The sequence below is a fragment of the Lepisma saccharinum genome, chromosome 19 (genome assembly GCF_977018435.1).
Source record: "Lepisma saccharinum chromosome 19, izLepSacc3.1, whole genome shotgun sequence".
Taxonomy (NCBI): Eukaryota; Metazoa; Arthropoda; class Insecta; order Zygentoma; family Lepismatidae; genus Lepisma; species Lepisma saccharinum.
In genome coordinates, this window is record NC_139247.1 from 48,843,866 (window position 1) to 48,862,955 (window position 19,090).

General features: G+C 38.2%; 1 protein-coding gene across 1 annotated transcript in view; it reads left to right on the top strand.

Annotated features, from left to right (window-relative positions):
- The first annotated feature begins 17,251 nt into the window (after nt 1–17,251).
- LOC146003149 (uncharacterized) overlaps nt 17,252–19,090 on the top strand; it is an 88,512-nt gene continuing 86,673 nt past the window's right edge. The window contains exon 1 of the mRNA XM_083141332.1: nt 17,252–18,059. Coding sequence (XP_082997458.1) covers nt 17,459–18,059 — 601 coding nt within the window. The 5' untranslated portion in view covers nt 17,252–17,458. The remainder of the gene's footprint in view (nt 18,060–19,090) is intronic.

The following is a 19,090-nucleotide window of genomic DNA, read 5'->3' on the forward strand; positions in this document are numbered from 1 at the left end:
TTTACAGAATCCCATGTATTCCTTATGGAGAGAGAACTTCAAATTCATTTTACGGCTAAACAAATTAGAGTTTCCACTCTTCCTAGCGCAAATATCATCTTCAATGAATTCTATACCCGATCATGTTTTTTTGCGCCATCGGAAGTTTGATATCCTCCAAAAAAACTAATAAAATAATTCTCCCATAAACGTAATACATTTCTTCTTGCCTCCTGGTAGTGTTGCCATACCTGATGCGCATAATAGAGCTAAATTTCACCTTAAATTGAGCAAAAGTTGACTTTCAAGGAGCTAGTATTACGAAGGCTGGATAAAGTGCCTCCCACGGTAATTTTAGTTGTCAAGAGGGTAGGGGGCGCTGCTATTACCGGTAACTTTAAAGTGATGACAATCTATTCTTAGTTTTCACCGTCTAGACCTGACGGCATCACCCATCTCAATAATCCACCGATGGTTGTATGAATCGAAAATAAGGGATTACCGGATAACAATATTGTCATCTTCACCTCAGTCAAGACGTTATATAAAAATAGCTAGGAGGATGCAGCCAAAATAATAATATCACGTCACGTGCAAAATGTATACGCCTGGCAAAAGTTGGTCTATGTGGGCCAGGGCTAGTGATGGCATGATAGTGGGGCAGGGGGCGGGTGCCACCGTTCACAGCCAAACGAGTGCACGAACGAGCCAGATCTGGCCCCAAAAGTGCCAAGTTGGCAACAGTGCTCCCAGCTGCCTCAGAGAGAAGGACATAGGGGAAATTGTCCATCTTCCCCTTAATTATGTATAATACTTGAATGTTTATCCCAATGACAATTTTAGATTGTTGGCTCACATGATAGAATAAGGTTACAGCATTTTATTTAATTTTAAAAATTGACACTTTGACATGGATAGCCCAACGCCCGACATATATTGTATTGCTGAAGAAACTACAAAGTTACAAGCTTGTACAATGTGGTATTTGAAATAAATCCAGTGTTATGTGTTTGCACACAGAGAACTAAATGCATCATACGGATTGATGCACCAAAACGCATGAAGGTGTATCAAAATGCATCAAATGATGCATTATATTGCATCTCGACTGAAAGAAATTCTCACTGACAAAATCCGAAGCGACGTTAAACAAACGAAAGTTTACGACCTTTTTAATACCCTCCAATTGCGATAATTACAAGTTTTCTGTCATCGAACAACAATGTTTCTTTTTGTTTCTTTACACCCCCCAACTGTTTGCTTATGCTATTGTAAAACACTTGAAATTCCTGTTTATTTACAATCAATTGTCAACAATAGAGAATGAGAGCTCAAGGATCGACTCCTGGTTGTTACAAACGTTATTTTTGCAAGGTTGCAAGAGAGTCCCAAGTCGAGGAGCCCGGTGCTAACCCCCCCCCCCTCGCTACTATAGTTGCGCGCCCGACAGTACCTCCAGAAGCAACGATTTTGTGGTACACGTTCGCTTGTGGTTTCTCTTCAAGATGGTCACGGTAATAGTTACAATGCCGAAACTGTGTTGTATGTAACTTATGTAGTGTCTTGTATTATTAAAAAGGCAAATGTTTGCAATTTTAAGCCCATATTTAACTCCATATTTTAGTGAAAATAACTAAATATGTATTTAGCACATTTTTACTACATATAAATCCATCCCATGGAACGATCATAACTATGATAGCACTAATTATTATAATTGTTCTTATTTCTACTCTTCAAGTTTTATCAGTGACCTGACCCCCTCCCCCACAAACGTTTCTGGCGACGCCTATGCCTGTGTTTGTGTGTGTGAGCATACACACACACATCTAGCTTAAACGGATGAAAAGAAATCGCGTCAACAATAACGATTAATCAGTGCTAAAGGAGATTGAAGCTAGCACGATTTACCCACCATGATTCGGGCTATAATTCACAGAGAAATAAACAGACCACCGATAATTATATAGAGAACCGCTCAATGCTGCACCAGCGCCATGCGGACGGGACGGGAAACAAAGGAAAAAGAATTGCCAAAACCTTTAATTAATGACCCCCGACTTGTGGCCGAGCTGTCTCGCGTCTAAAAGGTACCCTCTCATTTCATGCCATTCAGCGTCTCCTGCTCTGATAAATTTCCTCTGTCAGTGTGTGTGTGTGTGTGTGTGTGTGTGTTGTCTTTAGCTATTTCCCACAATTCAAAGCCACGTCCGCCTTCGGCATTTATAACTGGCTCCAGCATTGTGGAGGAGCTGACTGCCACTGTTTTCTAATATTGAAAGATTAAGCCAACTTCCCCAAGGTGGATTTCTGCATGAGGATATAATTTCTTACGAGGGTTGTTCAAAAAGTAATGTGACTATGGCTCAGTAGGTGCATATATTGTCTAGCTCCCACAGTGGCGAAGATATAGTACAAGCAAGCACTGCTTGCACTATTAAGTTATTATTTAATCCACTTAATGTTTTAGCCTTATTTAGTTTCACAAATTTCACAAGTAAATTCAATACATTTATTGCTTTAATTGTAATATTTTGACAAGTCCAGTTATTGTGCCAAATACGATATCCGTCATTGCTCTCTGCTAGCCAACGCCACTCCGCAGTAAGCCCTGTAAGCAACCGGAAGAATGACTGCGCTCTTTTTAGTGCTGTGCTCAATTTTTCGGCCGCGGAAACGTCATCAACTGAAAATGACTGTAATTGTGTGATTGAAGACTTGTTGATGGTAAAATTCCATGTGCATACCGTGATGATTTTTCTCTAGAAAGATCTAGAAGTTAGATGACATTATCAGTACGAATGCACCAGAAAGGGGAGAATCGACAGTCCTTTGTTTCGTTCTGTAGTGTTTCCTGAACCATAGCTTTAAATTCGAAGATAATTTTGTAGTGATTATGCAGAGAGGTGCGAACATGAGTTCACTTCGATCCGTTTCATCATGTAACACGACATGCCACAGCTTGACACTGGCCAACGTTGTAACGCCCTGGACGCATGAGCACAACATTTGCCTCTGGAAAACCGCCTGTACCGCAGCCATCTTATCGTTAGGCTTACCTGCAAAAATAATAAAAACGAAAACAAATTAGTATGCAGAGGAAACAGTAATACCACTAATTGAAAAAAATATGTTGACAAATGCGTAACAAGTAAAGCAATTAACTTTTAATCACACTATTAATATATTAGCCACAATAAGTATACAGTCTAAACTCATTTACCCCCCCCCCAATCGTATCAGTACACTTTCCTGCTACGAGATGCGGGATGGCTGAAAAGTTCTCGGCCCGATACCTTTTCCAAAGTATAGGGCTATAGGCTATGTAATTTTGTCGCGTATGGTATAATGGGTAATGCCTTCAAATGACATCAATTCAAACAATGACTATTTTGAAACTGAGAGCATGTACCAGTTTTTGTTATCAAGATATATATATATATATATATATATATATATATATATATATATATATATATATATATATATATATATATATATTAGAGGGCTCGAAAAATCCCTGTCGCCATAGACATAGCCTGCCGACTGTGATCTCTTGCTGTAATATTGCCGTTTTTGAAGTTTGCACGTACGAAATTTTGAACATTCTAAGTTCAAATTGCAGTACAACGTAAGTTAGCAAATTATTTTTTTTTATCAACGTTGCGAACATTTCATAGAATCAGTAACTCTTTGTCTCCCAGCACCCCATTTCCCGCTTTCTCACATGATTTAGCGATGTTTTGAATAGGGCGATGCTCAGCTTCTTATAGTATGCGCAGTTGCTAGGAGATGGGTTACCAGGCGCCTGATTTTCAGAGCTGGCGCCTAGCTCTGAAGAAGATTTCTCGAGCACTTGCTGCTAAAAATGAGTAATATGTAATAAATTTAATGGAACAAGTTCAAGTTCATAAGAGGTGACGATTTGTATCAATGCAAGGTTTCTCGTCTCGACACTTTCAAACAAAGTTCTTGCACAAAAATCTTCATTTCTTTACCTTGACTAGGACAAAGAGCGTTCAAATAATTTGTTTTTAAGTTTCAAGTCCGCTTCATGCACAGACAGGCTAATCGGGACTACATCTGCAGTTTAAAGCGCGATCTGAACCACTATATGCCTCCATGGTAACCGGAATCCCTAAGTTACCACTATGCTATCGGGCGGCGGGGGGGGAATTATTCGTCTTGATAGTGCTATGGCGTCTAATGGTCTCCTTAGCAAACTTAGGAATTCCGTAGATATTGCCATATTTTCATTCCATCAACAATTCTTTTTAAAGGAAATTTGGTCCAAAGGCGAATATGACCCCAACACCAATCTTCTTAAGCACGCCACTCCGAATGGTGAATGGATTCTCCCATTTTATGAACCAAGCCTAAAAGAAAAAAAAGGCCTGCATCGCAATCAAAAGACTGATAAAGGCAAGGTATTTTTTTTTCAAACCAAATAAATTATTACCCTCATTATCATATTTCACGACAAAAGCACACGTCACAGTCGCAACGCGAAGAAAAGAGTGTACTCCAAAACCCGTACTTTTCACCATAACCCATTAATATTATTTATCGCGAGATCTACATAAAGGGTGCTGCGCGGCAAATACACGTCAGGTACTGCGTCATTTTCAGCGACGAGGCACGGCGCATGCGCGAAAGGGGGGCCCCACATTGGGGTAGACCGAGAGCTTCACAAAGCTTCCCCACCATCTGGCTCTATTACTCTCAATTTAACCCATTTAGCGCATTCAAAATGAAGATGCAATGCTCCCCCTTCTGGTCAAAGAAGGAAGCGTTGTGATTCGTCGACGTCGACCAATGGGATCTCATGAACCAGCGTCCCGCCATTTCTGAATGAGGATAACCCGTCTGAATCAAAGTAGCAAAAAGGGGGCGACATTGCACACAATGTGGGGCTTTCCAAAACCAGTTTTCGTGATGCACCATCTGTCTCTATACATCCAAGCGTCCATTGCAGGCTAAATTCATGCATAATGTATGTGCGAACACGGTTTAGCGAAGATTATAGCGAGTTTCTATATCAAAGCCACGTTTTGTTATCTTGCGAACGGGGGACAGATCTGATTGAATTGCTGCCTTATGAAAACGATGTGTTCAGACTGGATTAAATAAATCTTTCATAATCAAAATACAACATTTTTGCACTGAGAATCGATAAGACGTTCGAGCCATAGATGAGTGTAAAAATGTAAAAAATAAATCGAGATTTGTCATCAGGATATTTAATTCTGGACTCCTTCGTATCATGGCTAGCGCTTTCGCCTTTGGTGCAAACGGACGTGGGTTTGAGCTGCTGTAACATGGGGATTAGCTTTGTAGCATAATCAATTTCTTCATGTGAAAAAGTGCTTCAATTCTGTTTATGTTCTCTCCATACTTGATTGATTTGTTTTAGTTTATTTGACTTCGCTTTTCTGCCACTTTCGGTTAATCGTGAAGATGAGGACGAGTGATGATACGATGAAATTGATGAAGGGACACTCACAAAGAACACCCATGCCCAGGCGGGGATTCGAACCCACCACCTCTGGCGTCGTATCGCGCTATGCTAACCACTCCGCCAAAGAGGTCAGCGTATATAGCTTTAAAATTTTTAAGCATTCAAAGATATGAATTCTTCATATCTTAAATCAATAACATGCCTAAGAAAATCTCATTCTGTATTATAATTCACTGTTCTTCATAGGGAGTCAGTTCTCCATATGGAAGACTTCCTACGCACAATTAGAATGAAACTTTATTTAAAATACTGAACATCGTTGAAAATCTTCTACAACATTTCGTCCATGTACGCATAAAATTAATCAAAAAAGATAATAGCACAATATCAAATAATACGTGTTGTACACGATCGTATGTAATTACATGCAATAGGAGTGCACCCAAGTAACCAACACATTGTCAATAAATTGACAAACATTATTGAACTGAATAAGTAGTAAAACTAAAACATAATTGGATATTTAAAACATTTTGAGATCGGCTCATCAAAATATAGATTTGTTGATTTAAGTCCACTTTGTGCACAGTAAGGCTAATCGGGACAGGACCTAAAGTTTAAAGTGGTATTCGAACTACTTGTGCCTCCACCGGGTATCGAACGCGGGACCCCTTTATTACAAGGCGATGACGCTACCACTGCGCCATCGGGGAGGCCATTAAAATATAGACTTCAAGCTTCAGTTTAATACTGTTTAAATAATATTTTAAGTAAATTTACCTTCTAAAGTTGTAGGATAACTTTTTCGTAGATTGTCTGTACTATGAATTTACTAAAGATCATATACACAAATGAACAAATCGACGTGGATTTTTTTTTTCGTTTCTCACTTATATTAATTTACTATAATTGATAGAAGTTCAGGCACGTCTTTAAGGTTTTATGCACAATATCCTCAACCAGTTTGATTTCAGCTTGTTTCCTTCTGTTAGTTAATGTTTATGTTCTGTGAAAAAAAGTTGAATATTATGCTTATAAAATATTAATTTAGTTTGATACAATTACATCGTTGGTATACAATTCTTCTTAATATTGAAATTACTCCATCTGGGTTTATTTTCTACAATCTTATCCAACAAATAAATTTGGTGAGGGAGGAACAAGATTGCTAAATGGTATTATACATAATATCGACCCTATACAGAGAAAAAGGTTTGCTTGGAATAACCAAAAATATTCCTGGTAACCAAATCTTTGTTTAACTAAACGACAAACATATATTTGTTCAACACAACCAATTTTTTTATTTCCCTTGTTACGTACCCAATAGGACCAAGTAATGTAAATAGTTTGCCAAAGTGGAATAGAGATGGCAGCACCAGGCGTGCAAGATTAAGAATTGTCATAATATATGTGAATAACTTTATAAATAAGAACAAAGCAAATTGGAAAGATGAAATACAATAGAATCTACTATAAGAAGATAAAGAATAAATATAAAAGAAATAAATTAATGTATATACGCGATAAATCAAACCAATGATCATATGTAAATTGATCAGAAAACTAAAGATGTCAAAGGCCGCTAGGTGCCGTGGCTTGCCACGAGTTGATAGCTTCCTGGAGATGAGGCCTTGTTCGAAGAGGTTTATTATCCATCCAATTTGTGTCTTTGAACAGATATTGCATCTGTCTGATTGATTTACCATTCCCATAGCGGAAATTTTGTTTACATCAGTGGCGGCGCGTTCCAGTCGACGCCCCACAGCACTTTTGGTTGCGCCTGTCAGTCGTTTGGCACCAAGTATACACTCTGTTGTACCCAGTTAGCGTTGGCGCGTTCCAATCGCAGCCGCAAGGGAGGATATTAGTATAATTCCCAAAGCTTTAAGGAAAAAGCTGGAAAAAGGATAAAGGAATTCATTAAATCGTCAAAAACATAAATAAAGTCCAGATCCAGAACGTCCATTAAGAAGCAAGTCCAGATCCAGACCATCCATTACGAAGGAAGTCCAGATAGAAGAATATACAAATTGAAGAAAAGAAATAATAAAAACATATTGAGATACAACTTGACGGTAGATGAGAATTATAGAGAAAAGTAGCTGATCATGTAAATATTCTATTTCCATGTATCCTTGTTTATATAGTATATTCGTTTAAACATCTCCATTGGAAGACATCCTCTCTCGTTTCGTTGTCTACAAAGAACCCTCCCCTTTAGATATTCTAGCTGAGGTTTAAGATTAAGATTCATGCACCTTGCACCAAATAGAGGTAGTAGCTCCCTGTAATTTTAATATATTTTCTTCTTTTTTTCAATATTTCAATATTCCACTTTCAATTTTTTTTGTAAACATGGTCAAGTGGATGAAAAGCCTCTACAGCCTTAACTTCGCCATGTAAAAGAAGACGAAATAAATAAAAAAAAGACAAAATAAATAAATAATTTCAGTAATCGTGAGCATTTGTTTGAAGTTACCAAAATATTTGGTCAAAACTATCAAATTTAGCTACTAGAAAGTTTAACAAAACGTGTTTTGTATTACAAACATACCAGTGTTTTCTGTGTAATATACAGGGTGGGATAAAAGTATCTTTCCCCAAAAAATAGTTCTCATGTATGCATCTCTTAAGGAGTTTTGGAGGCAGAAAGTGATCTTATCCACAAAATGAATGTAATTAACTTTTGATTTTTATTGAGTAAAATTTACTATATTTCATGCATCTAAAGTATTCTAAAGATTTCGTATAAATCATGAACGAATGACAGGTAAATAAAAGGGTTAAAAACAATTGATATTGTCAACTGATTACATTACACGACAGAAATATAATGTAACAAATATATGACTCAGAAAAGCTCAATAATTCTAGCAGCATAGTTGAAAATTTGTCATTTTACTCAACTTGCCTATATTTTTATCCTTTCGTATGAGACACTCGGAATACAGGTGTTTTAAGTGCATAGAATCTGTTACCGAGATATTTGGTCTCAAACATATAAAATAACAGTGAATTGGTTCGGGTATTCTGCAAAATGCTGCCATCTACAGTCAAATAGTTCAACTTACTTCCGTCCTGTGAAACATTACTGTGGACACTGGCGTATGAAGGGGGGACATTTCAAGAAATGTTTCAGAAAGTCAACATTTTCAAGTGAAAGCAGTAAAGAACTACACTGTAAAAAAAAATACACTTTCTGCACACTTTTGGAACACTTCCTAGAAACTACTTTTGATCACTTCTTGTACACATTAAATGTGCACAAGAAGTGTACAGGAAGTACTTCGATAGTGTACACGAAGTGCTAAAAAGTGTACAGGAAGTGTACAAAAAGTGCAGCAAAAGAAGTGAACAGGAAGTGTGCAAGAAGTACTTCCAATATAAAGGTATCCCAAAAGTGTGTAAGAAGTGTGCTGCAGAAACTACTTTTGATCACTTCTGGTACACTTTACACATTTGGAACACTTGTGAAAATACTTGAGCGACACTTCTTGCACACATGAGATATATCGTAATTCAGTACTCATACTTAGTTTCTAGAATAAAAATACACTTGACTCACATTTAACTTGACAATTGAAGGAGGAAAAAGCAACAACTTTCAACTGTGAACCTTAAATTTTGTGAGATGCGTGTTTGTTTTTCTGCGACACACGTACCTTCTACTTATATAGTCCAGAATCAAAAAGGTTGCTCATGGGAGATTCACTTTTATTCACTGCAGTACATTTTCCTCTTTAATTTGTATCTTAGATGTTCACATATTTTTCGAAGAGTGTTAAAGCACAATTTTTCACTATGATTACAATCGAACGTATCATTATTTGTTGTACAAAAACTTATGTTTCTTGTACACATTTTGACAGAACCATCTAGCGGCCGGTGTAGGAACAACCAGCCCCCCGAAGTTAACGATCTGTTTTGGTGTGCTTTAAAGATGAATAGTTCGATTTAAGAAAATCTATTAATTTCCTCGGAACATTCAACTTTATCCTTCTTCAATTTTAATGAGATTTATCCAATTATCAAATTGGTACATTAAACAAAAAAGTATTGATAGTTTCATGATGCAATGCGATTTCCAGGTGTTCCAGGAAAAAAAATAGTTATATTTTGTTATTGTTTAATGTTGCTTGCTTTCAAGTGTGTTACTGCTTTATATAATGAAATTGATTTATGTTCATAAGATATTCATTTGTCAAAAAAGTATAAAATAACAATCGATATGACCAGCAACACAAAATGAAATCATGTGCTACAAAAGTGTACAAGAAGTGTACACTTACTTTAAACAAAAGTGTACAGAAAGCGTTGCAGAAGTGCACACAACTTTGAATGTGTCCCCAAAGTGTGCAACAAGTGTACAAAATTTCGTCATTTCGGGTCGCACACATCTAGAACACTTTAAGTACACTTTTGCAACACCTTCAGTACACATCTTGTGCATATTATATGCAAGAAAGTGTACCAAAAGTGTACAAGAAGTGTATTTTTTTTTACAGTGTATGGAAGAAACCAAAGTAGTTACACGAAGGTTATAAATGGTAATTACGTAATAGTTTGTAGTGTAAACATATAAACAGTTAAAACATCCATTTTTATAATTCCAGCCCCCTCCGAACAAAACTCCTGCTACACTAGTGACCATGGAGAACATATTTAAAATCTATTTAGCAAATATTTAATTCTTGGACCACCTGCATACAGGGTGCTTCATGTGAGAGTATGAAAATTGACAATTTTTCACCTCCTGCTAGAATTAATTACCACTGGTCATTACTGAGAATATAAGTAGTTACATTTTTCATAGTGAACTGAAAGTCATTTTCAACACTTGGGACACTTTCTGCTGTATAATGTGCACAAAACCTCTACTGAAATAGTAAAACTGGGAATTTCCGGTGTCGTATATTCAATAAATTTAATTCAATGCAAAAAAGTCAACAACTGCCTAGCGTATTTTGTATTTTCAATAATTGTACTCATCTTTCTGTTTCTCCATATTAATCGCTACGATGATAATGGACGTTCAATCGATGAAAACAGGGTTCGAACTTGATTGAACATCCTTGATTGCTTAGTCTGCTGCGCTAACCACTTAGCCACGTAGGCTTTCTATGTTCACAATGGGTCAGTTTATTGTAGTCCTGGAAGGTAATATCGTATAAGAATATTCACCCCAAAACACGGCGACTTGGTAAGTTATTGGAGATAGGTGCAAAAAATGATGGTACATTATCGAAACTGTACTGGTTTATATAATCCTGTTAGATTTCGTAATACGTATAAATATAATTTCAGTTGAAACCTTAGATTAAGATGTCAGATGGTTAGTTACTTAATTTTACTTTTAACACATTTCAATTTTTTTTTTACTTTGTGGCCTTTTTCAGTTCACCCCTCCCCCGCGGAGGCCCGGGGCTTCAGCCCCCTCAAGCTCCCCCTAAATTTGGACCTGCTGTTTTTACAAAACTCATGGATTTAATGAGTATAAGGTTGCAAGTGGAGAAGGTACGCCAAGTAATTTTGTATCCAAATAGATTCTGGTAAAATTGTAAATGTGCGGCTATACAGTGTAATTATAAAAGTAACATAAATAAATCTTCAAATAATATGGTACATTTGTTATGAATAACTACTTGCCCAATCAATATTAATTTTACCGAGTCGAACATGGCGTATGTAGTAGGATTTACACTCACTGCATAATCATCATTAGACTATAACGAAAAAGAGCTGCACGTTTAAAAGTATGAATCGTTTTAGGACATCATTTACATAAGATGCAAAGTGAAATGAAACACTTTGATGTCGAATATTTAGTCATAATTATCAATCACATTCTTGCATAACTAGGCTGCATATGCCTCAGATTATTACTCTTTACTTTTGTATGTTGTTACTTCTTTAAGAAGATATTATAGTGACGTATTCTTTTACAACATTTTGGACGAGATTCAAGTCTACAACAAACAGCGACATCTATTAACCTGCGAAGACAATATTTGAAGAGCCGTACGAAATGATAGAATGTTAGAATATAAAACATTACAAATTAATCAGCCTAATTTTATACATATATATAAGCCAAATTATAAATATCTATAGCTATGTCTCATAACATACTCATGCCACGTGGAGATTGATACAAATAATCTGACTCCAGTAGCTTGTAAGGTTATATCCAACAGTTCAGCGTCATTTATTATTGTATTATCACTGTTTCCTTTGTCTCTATAATCTAATAATTACATTCTTCTCACAATTGTTCTTAAATGTAAAATGTATATTGCGTCATTCATATTTCTTGTTAATTTTCTTAGTTATGTTCTTGTTTATGTAATGGTGTCATCCCATATTGAACACTGTATTTGGGCATGTGCCTATTGCGTTTCAATTAAATAAATACATTAAAAATGAATAAAACTGCTAACAATGCATCTTTGTGCATCACAATAAACACAGGAATGCATCAAAGGGTGTGATCCACTGAAAATGCATCATTTGAAAAGATCACGTGCAATAATATCGTTAAAACCAAAATCATACATTTAACTGTGTTAATTGATGCACAAAATTTGATTTGATGCATTTACAGTTCTGTGTATACAATACTTATCATTACAGCATATTACAATATGAACTTTAACTGTTGCTACACCTAAAAAATCCGCTTTTTCAATGTATCCGAGCCTATAACAAATACACACAAAGAACTAAATGCATAAGTTGAAACAAACTAAAAAAAATCATAAAGTCTGTATCTCAGACCAAATATTTCAGTACGTCATCGAGAAAGATGCATCGAAAATTCATCAGTCGATACATTAAAGTAAAGATCAACATAATTAACTAATTCTCTAGTCTTCTTAAACCCGAAGGTTTATGGCTGCAGCAACACAGGCCTTCCATCTGTCCCTGACCTGGGACAATCCAACCTTTTCCATCCTTACCGATTTCCTTTAGGTCCATCTCAACGTTATCCTCCATCTTCGTCTTGGCCTTCCTATTGGTCTCTTACCATCAGGTTTCCCAACAAGAATCCTGTAAACTCTTCTTTTCTCTCCAAACAGATCAATATAGAAAGGAATATTGACTTGCATCGCTATGAACATAGATGACAAGTTGTACACATGAGAAGTCAATAAAAAAAATATGACACAGTCATGTATGTCGTCTGTCATACATGTGTGTTAACAGTAAAAGTACCACATGTGACACATCGTAACTTAAGTGCCTATCGAGAAAGTCGCATTACTTAAACGCGGCACCAGCTTGCTTTGTACAAGCGCCTTTTTTGCGCTACAGACGACAACAGCGCCACTAGTGGTAGTTTTGTTAATTAATTAAATTCAATGGGGTTCGTAGAACGACAAGAAGGGGGTAAGAGGCGACGAGAAATTTTCGGCGGAAGGAACCAACTTTTAAAAACAGCTCTTGAGAAAAGGAACACAAAATCATCGAATAATGGACCGCCTAAGTCAAAAAGCAAAAAAAGACAGCAAAGAAATTACACTGGGAAAAATATTGCGCCATATAAATTTCGACCCGCGGAGTTAATTTAGTGAAAAATTTTCATTTATCCTTCAAGCAGGCTCCCCTTCCTCTCTCCCCCAGGAGGTAACGTCTTTGAGAACGCTTATTACACCCTTGCGAGAAAAAAACTAACACCCCAAACTCTCTGGTAAATTAAGCGTATCATTCGACCTGGTAACTTAGTCAATGGATGGCCACACTGCACCCTGGCAAATGAGAAGAGATACAATTGGATTTAGCGGGCTATTATTCTTCAGGAAATGACTAACTAACGTTGATCTTCTGGGAGGCGCTGAAGATAATCTTTCCGCTACAGAACACATGGTAAAGATGAGCAATTTCTAAATGGTCAATTTATTTCTGCTAATTCCGAAAACGTTAACTGAGACAGAAGAAAAGGAATGTTGCTCAAATTTTCTGCTTTGCGTAGAGAATAATTAAAGGGAGAAGAAAAAAATCTTGCAGAGGTCCGCATTGAAATTAAGTTCTCCGAAAAGATAAAAAATAACGCAAAGTAGGAAATAAACGACCAGAAAACAGAGCAATAGTCGGAAATAAACAGAACACTTTTGTACGGAAGAAATTACAAGTTAATATAAGATCATGGGGAATTACAACTTAATGAATGTACACACAAAATTGACACAAATATGTTGACCCTAGTACGAATATGTTGAATTAGTGTTTCTCTAATTTTATGTAACTTTTCTGCCACAGCTAATCGGGTAGTTAAGATCAAACTGATAAGGGACAAATATGGAACGCACATGTCGAGCCCGGGACTCGAATCCGTAAATTTATGTTCAAAATATCTTTGAAGCAAGTTTATAAAATATTCTATGCATTTGAGTGAGTCGAGTAGTATGATAGTTGCCTTGTAATCAAGGGGTTCCAGGTTCAATCCCCGGTGTTTTCTGTGAGTGTCTCTTCATCAATTTCATCATATCATCCTTCATCCTCATCTTCGCAAATAGCCAAAAGTGGTAGAAATGTGAAGTAAAATAAACCAAATCAATCAGGTCAAGTCAGGATTGACGCATGTGAGCATGAATTTATTTTTCTATATTAAGAATATTTATAAAAAACCTTTGCATCTTAGTGCATATTCATTTTCTAACCCTTGAAGCTATAGACTTTATGCACTTTTTGCATTAATCAATCCGTTTACTTCTTCTTGTGAACCTATGAAGCCAATTGAATATTCGCTATCAGTAGCAGCGATAAAGGAAACCCCTTAAATGTAGACAACCCGTTCAACCTTGTTGCATAGTGGGTTGCCTAGCTCTTAAGGTTACGTAACTGTTCACATAAGCTTCATGAGAAGAAGATGTTTCACGGCGTTAGCGATGGCACCAAGACCACTTAAAAATCGTCACGAGAACGAGACTTATCGAGAAGTGACCGAGAAATAGCGCCACCATCTCTACACAGTACTCATGTTTCACCTGAAAACTTATGAAGCATTTGAAATACAAAAACAAACCAAGTTGATACATACAGGAAATACTCTCGATTCATATCCAGTGTGAAAACAGCGGAGGGAAAATTATGTGGAGTAATGTCGGACACCAACAATGCAAAGAAAGTCTAGTGGTAGTAAGTAACAAAATAGGTTTTCAAAACATGTCATTGGATACAGTGTTAACAACGGGCCACAAACATAGCACGAAAACTAAATTGTGCCGAAGATTCGCATCAGTAAAATGATTCACACCTCCAAAATTACGGGAAAAAGCAGATAATAGTTCTCAAGAAGTATTCTTTCTCAGTACGCGGTTAAAATTCGAACATTTTATTGCCGACCTGTTCTCGAGATAATCGTGAACACATTTACACCGTAAGCTTGCACAGGATAAGATCACCTTAAGAATGTGGCCACCTTGACAGGCAGAAAAGTGGAATGGAAAAAAACAGTATTATTCTGCTCGATTGCGTAGATTCAACAGTCCCGCCGCTTTTATATCCGGCGCGGGAACCGCCTTTATGGCAGTGACCCTCTGTTGCCGCGTTTCCCCACGAAGGAACTCGCGGTCAAACAACCAATTAGGCCTAGTGCTTAGACAAGATCTGACAACGTCAAAAAAACCTCCTCAAAGGTAGGGAAACAGTTGTCAAAATAACCGTTCTGTGCTTTGATTGCATACCGGTTTTTACGACGGCCGGACCTTAGTTCGTAAGAACTCCTGTCTTGGAAATGCCTAATGCTATTGGCCTATGTACGCAATTAGCGATATGAAAATACGATTAAGATGTAGTTCCTTGATTTATTTGTGAGAATATGACGCATAATACACCAATACCTTTTACATATATTTTTTCCCGGATTATTAAGGGAAGCCCCCCCCCCGTTTCCCCGGTAACACCACCAGTGGTAACGTCGCATTGAACGATTGGTCTGCACCAGTGAAGTCGTTTTCAAAAATTCATCTATTTTGAAAAATCTGCTACGAATTTCCAAATTATGAAAATTACATCTGCTTAGAATTTCTTCTAGAGCTTATACGTGAATATGTTTGTAGTTTGCAGATTGTCCAAAGACAAATTTTCGAGAAAGACTTTGCTGGTTCGGCCAAAGATTCAATTCGATTTTTAGATACCGCCATGCATTTGTTCCTTCATCTATTTCAATGTCTCCATTCATCCTCATCATAAACGAAAATGAAAACTTAGATTCATAATTTTCAGGTCAAAAAGAACTTAGTAAACGCTCGATAAGGTAAGTATGGATGTCGAAGTAACAATGTTCACTTCACGCTGTGTTAAACCAAGAATCGCTTAACTGTGGGTTCTGAAACCGTAAATCGAACTCTGGAACTCGCAAATCCATGTCGACGGAATTCTTAAAGGTACCGCCTCAACATTCGTCCGGAGGTACCTAAATCTCTTCCAGTTTTCAAGAGATTCTAACCACTAAAATAATGGGAATTCATTAGCCTCGTAATCAGGGAGTCCTGAATCTATTTCGGAAATTACTTTATACTGTAGGTCCAGTCCCTATTAGCCTATCTGTCCATGATTTTAACATTGCTCTACATGCGTGTATGTGTACAGTAGCGTAATCTGGATTTTTTTGTCCGGTGTGGTGTAAAGGTGGATGAATATTACATAGCTGCATTCTGGGAGGGGGGCGCTATAAAAATATCATAATTCCATATTTAAATATTGGTTTTAAAAGTTGTTCTAAGACGAAAATGGTAATGGAGGGTAATTTTTAGGGAGTTTGTATTAATTCTATATTGCTTTCATTTTTTTCTTTCAAAATTTCGGGAGGAGCTGCAACCCCATCAGCTCCCCCTTGTACGCCAGTAGGTATGTGTGTGAGTGTGTGTGTGTGTGTGTATGTGTGTGTGTGTGTATGTGTGATAGAAGCTAAAAGAAAGAAGAGTGTAAAGGTATACCGAAAGTCACTATTGTGTTTCTCGTAATTAATTATATTATGTAAAAGGAGCTAATGAATTGTTTAATTTGTTATTTTTGTCTTCAATGAGTTTTTTAAATTGCAGAATCCCAAAGGGTAAGATATAAAGCAAACAAAAATTATGTACTTACGAAGATCCGGACGTCATTTTCAATTTGCTGAGCTTGTCTTCCACTGTTGTTCCTCAACAATGATGTTAACAATGATGACAGGGTGACGATTTACGTGATGTAGCTGAATGCATGCTGTCACAGAAATCCTTGTTGAAAAAAAATATCGAAGAATCGCGCGCTAACATTCCTCCACCCAAATCGCCATCACTTTCTTCAGTAACTGCACTCTCCACGGATAGATGGCAGTGGTGTAGCACAGTCGAGTACCGCCCGCGGGGCTGGTAAGCGATTGAGCGTTTTTGACACGCCGTAATTTGTAACTCTGCACCGTGGATTTTGGCGCGGAAGTAAAATTCGCGTTGCGATGCTCTCTTTTTGGATTTTTTAAGCTTCCTTTTCGATTCTTTTGCGCCGGAAATTGATGAATTCGGTTCTGAAGTTGATGTTTTCCAGTTTTTGAGAAGTTGTTTGGCGTTCTGGCGGCACGAACGAGAGAAAATAGCGGAAAACAGTTGCCGGCTGTGAATTCCAGCGGTCGCCTACAATGCAAGAGTTGGATGTCGGTGGGTTGGTGTAACAGACACTCTTAGCGTTGCGCGGACCAATCACGACTCGCCATTAAACTCAATCACACCGGCTGGCGGTCTAATGACCCAATCAGAGGTTTGGTTTGCCGAAGTAATAACCTACCCCCTGTTCGGGGGGCAGAGAGCTGTAATATTCTTCCATTGGGAGCGAGAATTTTAAGATATCTGGACGCTAAACGCTCGAACGGCATGTGAAAGACCTTCTGTGCAATTGTTATCACGGCTGAGAGTGTGTGCCATGTAGCATAGGGATCCAAATGCACGGATTTTGCAGTGTTCGTGTTTTGTGTTGTTGGCGCTATGAGGCGTACAGTGCCGAGTTCTTGTTAGTGGTTTCAAGACTGTAATTGTTAAGACAACAATGATGCCTCTTGCTCCGACGCCTATTGTTGCCGTGCCATCGAAGCCCAAGATTGGATTTTCCATAGACTCGATCGTTGGAGGTGGGGCGACCTCAGGGACCACCGATTCTACAACGTCCAAATCGCCGGTGTCTATAAGCGACCCTGGAAGCCCAGTGTCGGACAAGGGTATCTGCGGGCCCGGTACCCCAAGTCCGGGGCCCCCGATGCACGTCCCCTGCAGGCCCTCGCCGCCAACACTCATCCGTCCCTCAGTGCAAGTGTCCGTTGCGGCAGCGTCCAGGGAGAGCTTGGCGTTTTCGGCGCCGTACCTCGACACCTTGGCCGGTACGGTGAAGGGACTCTACTCGCCCGAGCCTGTCCACCCGTCGCTCGGCCTAGCGGCGGCTCACTTCCCGCCAGGATTCGCGACGGCCGCCGGGCTCGCCGCCGCCCTGTCGCAGCCCGTTCAGGCGCCCCAACATGCCGCCCCGCCACCCATGTTCCTACCCGCCGGTATGGGAGGACCTCTCCCGCATCAGCTACCACGAGACACCTACCCGCTCTACCCCTGGCTGCTATCAAGGCACGGAAGAATATTTCCACACAGGTTTCCTGCAGGTAAGTCTCAAATATCCGTATTCCAAATATAGCATTAGGCATTGGAACGTATTAACAGCAGCCTAAAATGTGCCAGATGGCCTAAGTTCCTTTTGTTTTATTGTGATTTCATCATGCTACGTATACATGGTCCGATTTCGATTTACATCTGTTAACACATACTCTGGAGATTTAGCTATTACTTACTGCTTGTTTAAGCTATGCCACTGGTTTTTCACTTCCATATACTTCTACATAATCAGGTTTAGTCCCCTTAGCATTTTAATAATAGCCTTAACCTAAATGTTTTCGTGGTTAGGTTAGGCGGGTAAGCTTTAGTTCTTTTACCATGAAAAAAATATCATTAAATGCTTCCTAAAAAAAGGTTCTAAATTAATTCTACATTCATTCCCAGTAGTCAACAATACTTACTGTTGCTTCAATCAGCGGAGAATGACTTGTCCATGGGGGGCACGCATTCTTGCGTAAGGTAATTTCTAAGTCTTTTTTCAACATAAATAACTTTTTTTTCGAAATCAAAATAGTGTTCATTGCTTTGATAAAGGTTGAAATTTCGTGTGGCAATGATTGCCAAATTTCTACGATAATTAGTGTTTCTGCTAGGAGAATTTGAAAAAATCATAAAACAACCGGAATCGTTACCTGCCAGATTTTCAAAAATATTGGTTCGTTATTATATCTGCGTAACAGAAACGCTGGACGAGGCATATTCTTGGCTTCTTTGAAGCGAAAAGTTGAGTGCTTATTGTTTTGCGAAATGAATTTCCTGAAAAGGCGGTCAACTTCTGACGTTGCCATTGACTATTTTGTGCATGAATATATATGGTCGGCCAGTCTATGTCTCTCGTGAGGAGGTTGGATATTTAACATCTTCAGAAGAATGGGCTTTTGCAAAGTGTTTTGTGGATGGATTTCGGTGTCGGAACAATGGCCAGGAAGAAATTTAGAACGGAATTTAGCCTATCTAAATTTGAGGGGCACGCCATAGACCAGATCGGAGAGCAATATTCAATTTTGGTGAAACAAAAGAT